The sequence below is a fragment of the Mus pahari genome, chromosome 23 (assembly GCF_900095145.1).
Source record: "Mus pahari chromosome 23, PAHARI_EIJ_v1.1, whole genome shotgun sequence".
Classification (NCBI taxonomy): Eukaryota; Metazoa; Chordata; class Mammalia; order Rodentia; family Muridae; genus Mus; species Mus pahari.
Window position 1 is genome coordinate 27,369,718 of NC_034612.1, and position 8,258 is coordinate 27,377,975.

The 8,258-nt window shown below is 52.6% G+C and overlaps 1 protein-coding gene across 1 annotated transcript; it reads right to left on the reverse strand.

Moving 5' to 3' along the window:
* Window positions 1-213: 213 nt before the first annotated feature.
* LOC110313169 (mucin-3B-like) lies at window positions 214-7,959 on the reverse strand. Its single transcript, XM_021187192.1, has 11 exons — window positions 7,098-7,959; window positions 6,792-6,980; window positions 4,733-4,848; window positions 4,562-4,620; window positions 2,814-2,962; window positions 2,481-2,546; window positions 1,766-1,928; window positions 825-1,004; window positions 647-738; window positions 421-473; window positions 214-282 (listed from the first exon to the last, which is right to left on the reverse strand). Exons 1-11 carry the CDS (start codon window positions 7,957-7,959, stop codon window positions 214-216), a joined length of 1,998 nt encoding a protein of 665 aa, XP_021042851.1.
* Between the last annotated feature and the right edge of the window lie 299 nt (window positions 7,960-8,258).

Genomic DNA, 8,258 nt, shown 5'->3' on the forward strand with positions numbered 1-8,258 from the left:
ACTGGAGTGACAAGCAGGGGATACATGCTCTCCACGCGGGTTTCCGTCAAACAACAAAGAGAAGGACAGGAGGTCAAGGAAACAGGAACCCCTCCCACCAAGAACACTGGGAGCCTGGGCTGTGTGGGTCCTTGAACCAGTTCTTGCACAGTGGGGGCTCCATCGTACAGCCCCGGGCAGAATGGAGGAGCACAGAAGAGACCCTGCAAGGGCTCAGGACGGTGATGATGATGGTGGTGGTGATGATGATGATGAGGCTACCTCAGGTCTTTGGATGTGAACCTGCCACAGAACGGACATTGAGAGTGGAGGCTGCTGAGAAAAGCCATTGCCTACTCCTGACCTAGGCGCCTGCCCTGAGAAGGAAGCAAGGGTTTGAGTTTGGGAGGGTTGCTTAGCAACCCTTCAGGGCGACCTCACCGTCATGCTGGTATCCACCTTCTCCAGGGCAACATGGAAGTTTTCATTAGCGGCTGCGGAGAAAAGAAAGGAAGGCGGTAGGGTGGGGGAAACAGGGACCACGTGACCCAGGGATGGTCTGGGAACCTCCACTCTCAGGCACCAGACCCATGTCTGTCCCAGCTAAGGAGGTCAACATACCCTCCTCAGACTGTGGTACAGCCCAGGGCAAACTATCAAGCCGTACCTGCCGGGGCATCCTGGGAGCCCGTGTTAGAAAACGTCCCCGAGATGTCTTCATCCCAGATCTCAAACCATTTCCTGTCCTGGGTCCAGGACCTAGGTGGCAGCTCAGGAGGTCAAGTAATTGGGCAAAACTGTGGTGTCAGGGGACCCCTAACCACCCCTCGGCCCCTGCAGCTCACCGGCCTGAGGGCTGGCGGTCCTTGTCTCTTCCCCGGGAGCGTGCCACCCAGACGCTTAAGGCCACCAATAACAGCAGCAGCATAGTGGCGACCCCCACCAGGCCTCCAACCAACACCCTCCAGTCAACGGCCACCTCACAGCGTGGGCCCGAGACCCAGTATGTGTCTGTGGAAAAGCAGCTGGAGAGAGTCACAGAGCTCAGACAGGTCACACGCTGGTAGGCAGGGCCAAGGGCCACACAGGCTGGGGTCCGCCACCCTAGAGCAAGTGGCCGGGACCTTGGAGAGTTTGATCTGCCTAGAGCAGGGTCTCCTGAAGGGACAGTGGGGTGTGGTGGCTCACATTTATAGTTCTAGAACTTGGGAGTAAAGACAAAGGAGTTGAAAGCCAGACTTCGCTACTATGTTAAAAAAGATTGAGGCCAGCCTGGGAAAGACAGTGGTGGAGGGGGGAGAGGAAGGGAGGGAAAAGGGCAAGCAATATGACAGGGGTGGGGGGNGGGGGGGGCAAAGGTGCCTGCTGCTCTAGCCTGATGAGGTGGCCTGGGTTCACTCCCTGGAAGCCACACAAAGGTGAAGGGTAAGAACCGAGTCCACGGAGTTATCCTCTGACCTCCACATGGTCATAATGTCACAGTCCCACGTGCACACAAGGTACTTAAATAAAAGGTAATTTCCAAAATTAAAACATTTTGAAAATGGGGGGGAGGGTATAGGGAACATTCGGGATAGCATTTGAAATGTAAATAAAGAAAATATCTAATAAAAAACATTTGAAAATAATTTTTAAAAGAAAAAAAAAAAAGACAGAAAGAAAGGGTCAGCAGGGTTGCTGTGGTCTCCAACCTAGGGCAGCGGGGCGGGACTCTTGGGGGGGGGGCGTGACACTGGGAGACCCCTTGGACGAGTGGGCGTGGCTATGGAGTGGGGCGGGACCTCACCGACAGGTTGGACCGCTCTTCTGGAGAAAACACTGTCCCTGGTTGCAGTCGATGGTGCCACTCACGCCAGGTGTGCAATTGGTGACACAGCGGAGCCTGCTCAGCTCCACCAAAGGAAAGTAGTGTTCCTCAAAGCCCTTGGGAGCAGTTCGGTGACAGATGGCTGGGGAGAGAGAGTGACAGGAGAGATGACAGAAACAGGGTCTGCGTTCTAGCTACTCAGAACCTGGCTTTAGTGAAGGAAAGTGTGGCGGGGGAGGGGTGCGAGGGCGGGCTTTTCCAAGGTCGGGGTCCTGGGAAAGATCCTGAGGTTAGATGGGGGAAGGAAGGAGCCCCGGCCCCCTCTCTCTCTGTAAGCCTGAACCCACAAAGTGAAAGGGATGATTCCCACAAGTTCTCAACCTCACGTGTGCATGTGTGCACACTCGTGCGCGCGCGCGCGCGCGCGCGCGCACACACACACACGCATGCGCACACGTGCACACACACACACATACACACACACACACGCGCGCACTCATGCACTCACACAAAACAAAACAAAATGAAAATGAAAAATAAGACGGGGGGGATTGGGGGGGCAGGAAGGTGACAATTCACCCACAACAATGGCTTCTCCAAAGGTCTCCTCCCGGTTCTTCCCTGGGAACTAGGGTTGGGCGGTCTCAAAGTTCCTGGCCACCCAAGGTCACTCAGCCGTTCGCCCTACCCTCACCTTCTGGGCTCAGGTCTTTCTCAGTTCGATTGTTCACCTTGATGGAGTCAGACTTGAAACACAGAGCTGTTGGGGGAAGGACAACGCACAGGTATGGGGAGGCGCCACAAGGAAAGTGCGCCATGATCCCTTTCCTCCCCACGGAGCAAGCATCCTCGTGGGACCCTCCCAAGCCCCACCTTTGACCCGGCTGAGCATGCACTGGGCCATTCTCTCATCCTGTCACAAGAACCTCAGGGCTGGCGCCTGAGCTCCCAGAGGTTCCCTGACTGAGCTGGCACAGGCCAGAGAGGCAGCAGTGACCCTGTCCCCTCCCCCCAGCCTTAAGCTCACTCTGGTTGTCCTGACAGCTGTCATCATCTTGACTGGCGCTCTGCAGCTCCTCCTTCAGCATCGTCTTCACCTTCTCAAAGTCGCTCTTCAGCTGGGGGCTGAAGGACAGCCTCAGCAGGACCCGGTAGTCTACCACAATGCTGCCCCTCCTGAGGGGCCAAGGACGTCAGAGGTCACAGGGGGTCTCTGGGACACCTTTAGGGCCAGCCGCAAGTGTCCAGGAATAAAGGAGGAACCCAGGCCGTGATGTAAAATGTCACGTTCCGTGTGTGTGTGTGTGTGTGTGTGTGTGTGTGTGTGTGTGCACGCTGTACATGTATGTCTGTATGCAAGAACACGGTGTGTCAGGGACAGCCTTGAGCATTGGTCCTCAGGTGCCTTCCACTATTTGCTCGTTTGCTTTTTGTTTTGTTTTGTTTTCTGACATAGAGTCTCTCCTTGGCCTAGAATGGCCCCGTATAGTCCATATAGGGCCTCTGAGCTTCTAGGGATGTGTGTGCCATCAGCATCACCACCACCACCATCATCATCATCATCTTCCGCCTGTGGGTCTGTAGTGTACGTGCACGTGTATGGGGTGCTGGCCGCTGCTCAGAGGCCAAAGGATGACATCTGGCGTCACACTGAGCTAGGACAGCAGTCAGCAGGTCCCCAGCATTCCTCTTGCTCCTGCCTCCCACATCCCCGTTGTTATGGGCACGCGTGTGTGCCCATGCCCCAGTGTTTTCATGAGTGCTGGAATTTGAACCCACGTCTTCACTGCTGCACAGAAACCATCTCCCCGGCCCCAAGCCCAGCTTCTGACATGGTTTCTGGGACTCTGAGCTTGGGCTCTTCACACCTTCAGGACAAACCCTTTCCTGGCTAAGCAGTTTTTCTCTGGTACCACCCACATCCTCCTGGGAAGCAGGGGAAGGGGAAGGAGTGTCCTCTTCCTGCTGTGTTAAGAAGTCACCAAGCTAGGGGCTGGAGAGATGGCTCAGTGGATCAGGGCGCTGGCGTGTCCAGAGAACCTGAGTTCTCTTCCCAGTTCTGTTCACAGCCATCTGTAGCTCCAGTCCTTGGGAATCTGACACCCTTTGTGACTTCCTGCACATATGTGTTACACAGACAAAAATGCCAGCAAGCATTCACATACATGAAATAAAAATAAATATTGTATATATCTCCATATATATGCATGTGTATGCATATATATCCCTATATCTCCATAAATATGTACAATCCCTACCTCTCCATGTATCCCTATCTTTTTCTTCATATACACACACATATATATATACATATATATATGTATATATATATATTCCCTACCTCTCCATATATATGTGTGACACACATATATATATATACACACACATATACATATCCCTATCTACACACATATAATCCCTACCTCTCTCTCCATACATATATCTGTATGTTCACACACACACACACACACACACACACACGTCCCTATCTCTGTCTCTCCCCTCCCTCTCCTTCCCCCTTCCTTCTGTCAAACAAAACTGGTAGCAGCCAAGGAAAGACTGAGACAGCAGCCCCACCTCGGCCACTCCTATGCAGCCGCCCTTTGAGGACTGCTATCCCCCCTGCAAGGAAATAAACCCTAAAATGACTGTGAAAGTCCCCCCCTCAAGGAGTTCCCCTGAGGAAGGGATGGGTTCTTCAGCCTCCTCCCCACCCTTTCCCTCCACCCCACAGTGTCCCCACAGTGTCCCCACAGCCCCTGAAGGGTCTCTTACCTCAAGGACAGGATTTCCACACCCTGGAAGCCTTGAACAGCCCGGTAAACCTTCTGCATCTGAAAGACCGATGGTGTCTGGGATGACGTCTGAAACTATAGACCCGAGGGGACCCACGGACCCACGCCCAGGTCCAGGGAAGGGTTGCCAAGTTCAGTCCCCTCTGCTCACCTGACGCTGGAAGGCACTGCTGAAGTCTTTGTAGGCCTTGGAAGTGTTGTCCTCAAGGGCTGGAGAGAATTCCTGCTCCACAGACACCTCCATGCCCACTTCAGTCTCCACTGTGTCTATATCATGGAAGACCTAGCTCGGACTACTTCCTCATCTGCCCTTGTCTGACATCACCACCATAGCTCTCTCACGCACAGCATTCTCTTCTCTTTCTCTGTCCTATCTGAAGACTTAACTGAAGCATACCAGGAAAGGAGAAGAAACCTGGACCGATAGCTGGGGGCGTGGCTCAGTGGGAGAGCCCCTGCCTAGAATCCCCCAGGGAGGGGCTGGGGGCGTGGCTCAGTGGTAGAGCCCCTGCCTAGAATCCCCCAGTGAGGGGCTAGGGGCAGTGCTATGTGGTTGAGCTCTTGCTTTTAATGCCCAGGGAGTTCCTGGGCTGTCACCAGTGGAAAGAGTAAATCAAATCATTCTGGTGTATTTTTATCAGAGGTGAAAGAAAGAAGGCCAAGTTCACAGGAATTGGCCTTAATCCCCTGAAAGGCCGTGTGACTGTATCAGTTGGCATGAAAGCATGACACAGATAATCTGTAGGATGCAGATGCGCTAAGAGTGATGTGGTCAAACTACTTTAAGAGCTGGGGAGGTGCTCAGTGGTTAGGGGTGAGTGCTTCTCTCCCACAGACCCCAAGTTCCGTTCCTAGCTCCTCCTATCAAGCAGCTCACACTGCCTGTAACTCCAGGTCAGGGGACTCTAATATCGCTGGCTTCTTTCACCTCTGCATTCATGTCCACAAACATACACATAACATAAAAAAATAACAAAAACGCCGCGCGGCGGTGGCGCACGCCTTTAATCCCAGCACTCGGGAGGCAGAGGCAGGTGGATTTCTGAATTCGAGGCCAGCCTGGTCTACAATGTGAGTTCCAGGACAGCCAGGGCTACACAGAGAAACCCTGTCTCGAAAAAACATAAATAAATAAATAAATAAATAAATAAATAAATAAATAAAATAACAAAAACAAATCTTTACTAATTTCTTATGTTGAGAATTTTGGGGTTTGGTTTTGTTTTAAAGCTAGGATCTCACGGTGTAGCCTAGAACTTGCTATACAGACCTGAAACACATGCTTCAGATTCACAGAGATCCACCTGTCTCTGCCTCCTGAGTGCTGGGGTTCAAAGTGTGCACCAGCAGGCACTGCCCGTGTTTGACTCGGTCATGGTTAATTGCCACTGTCGCACTGGCAGACTCTAGGTCACCTAGGTGGCAACCCTCTGGGCACATTTGCGAGGGAGCCTCTAGGTTGAATAACTGAGGTGGGAAGACACATTTCAAATATGGAGGCTCTATTTAAGGTCTGGGCTCCTGGACTGCAAAAAAAGAAGTGAGCTGAACACCAGCATCCATGGCTCGCTTGCTCGCTCGCTCTCTGCTTCCTGCCTAAGGGTGCCATGGGACCAGGTGTGTCATGCTCCCGCCGCCATGCCGTCCCAACCATGATGGACTGTGCACCCTCAGACTGGGAGACACGACCAAGCCTTTCTCCCTTAAGTTGTGTCTATCTCCATTCATGATGGCAACTGCCTGTAATCTCAGCTCTGAAGGGACAGAGGCAGGGAGGATCTCTGTGAGTTCTAAGCCAACCAGATCTACAGAGTGAGTTCCAGGTTAGTCAGGGTTACGAAACAAAAATCTATTTAAAAAAATATGTGTGTGTGTGTATATATATATATATATATATATACACACACACACATACATATACATATTTTATATATGTATATATCAAAAAACCAATACCGTTGTCAGGGATTTGAGCACAGCAACCAATAGAGACCTATAATCCACAAAACTGTATTACAGCTACTACCTCTGAGGTCAATCAGTATGGCAGCCATTGAGAATTAGTAAGGTTCAGAGAAGGCAGCAGAAGCAGCTGGAGGTTAAGGGGGATGAGGGGGTGTGGTACAGCACAGTGCATGGATGAAGAGATGGCAGAGCACACGGGGCTTCTGTAAGGAGGAAGGCCAGAGCCTGGAGCTCTGGCTACTCACCTATGTCTAGCTGCTCCACTGGAAACTCACAGAAGGACCCAGAGAAGGTACTGGGGCAGACACACCTGATGCCGTCCCATGAACCCCCATTCTGGCATCTGTTATCCACATCTTGACAGTGGTCTCCAGAGAAACCAGGAGGACAAATGCACTGGCCCTGCTCCCAGGTGCCACCATTGTCGCAAACACCTGGGAAGCACAGGTCAAATGTGAAGTCTAAGGAGGACCTGACCTTGGTGACACAGAACTTGGATAAAGAAGGAAGGTACGGGGAAAGAAACTTAAACAGAAGACAAGCGGTCCAACCTGGGGTGGTCCTCAAGCTCGCTGGTGTGGTCATCAGAGGAGAGGCTGAAGTTGATCTCGATCGTGGTGACGTGAGGGTGGTGGGAGACTTCGTGGTGGCCAGCGACGTCTCTGGTGTCTTTGTGGCCGGCAGAATAGGCTGTGTCGCCTTGCTTGAAGTTGCGGTAGTTTGAAAACTGTTGCTTGGTTTCAGGGTTGAGGGGACACTGACAGAGCCAGGAGTATTTGGGGCGGTGATAGAGGTGGCACTCAACCGATCGTCCCTGGTGGACATTAGGGTGCTCCTGAAGACCGCGTCTGTCACTCTTGTCCTACTGTCTGTTGAGCTAGGAGCCTCAGTGACGGTGTCCGAGGGCTGCGTTTCTGGTGTCATGGACGAGGTAACCATGTTGGTGGTAGAGGGAATGACAGAGAATGGGGTGACGGGAGCAGGTGTCGCGCCAGTACTGGGACTGATGTCAATACACGGGGTCAGGGGTGAGCTGGGGACTATGGTGACGGTGATGGTTTCTGGACAAGGTGTCGTAGAAGGAAGAGAGATATAAGAGAAAGGAGTTGATGCGGTATGAGCTGTGGTCAGCGGTGAGGTGGTTGGGGACGTTCTGGTGGTTGAAGAAGGAGGAACGGATGTCGCTACAGCAGAGACCGTAGCTTCTGTACTGGGGCTCAGGGAGAAGGGAGAAGGCGGTGTAGTGGTCGTCCTTAGCGCGGGTCTCGTATCAGGGAGAGACGGAGAAGCAGACATTATTACTGTGGGTGTTGAAGAGACCAAAGTAACAAAAGGAGTCACCACTGCATTTGTAGAAGTCAGGGCGGACTGGAGAGTTTTAAGAGTAGATGGAGCGGTGCTGGCACTGGGCATGTGGGATGCTGACAGGCTAGGACCGAAGGTTGGTGATGGACTCTGAGTATGAAAGGAAGAGAGGGGGTGATCGGGACTTGTAGGAGAAGCACTACTGGGAACAGAGGCAATAGAAGTTGACTTTGACAGTGGGATTCCGGGTGAAACTGACATACCTGTCCCAGGAGAACCCCGTGGGGTGTCCCCAGTCACTGTGACAGCAGTTGTCACAATGGGGGCAATGGAATGGGCGGGGCTGAGGCGGGAAATCCCTGTGTTCTGGGTGATGGAGGACGGTGGGATGGTGGGATGGGTTTGTA

Coding starts and splice junctions, on each gene's coding strand:
- LOC110313169 (XM_021187192.1), bottom strand. CDS start 7,959: ATGCCCAGTGCCAGCACCGCTCCATCTACTCTTAAAACTCTCCAGTCC. Junction 1,929..2,480: donor GAAAGACCTGAGCCCAGAAG/GTGAGGGTAGGG, acceptor CTCTCTCCCCAG/CCATCTGTCACCGAACTGCT. Junction 1,005..1,765: donor AAGAGCGGTCCAACCTGTCG/GTGAGGTCCCGC, acceptor GACTCTCTCCAG/CTGCTTTTCCACAGACACAT.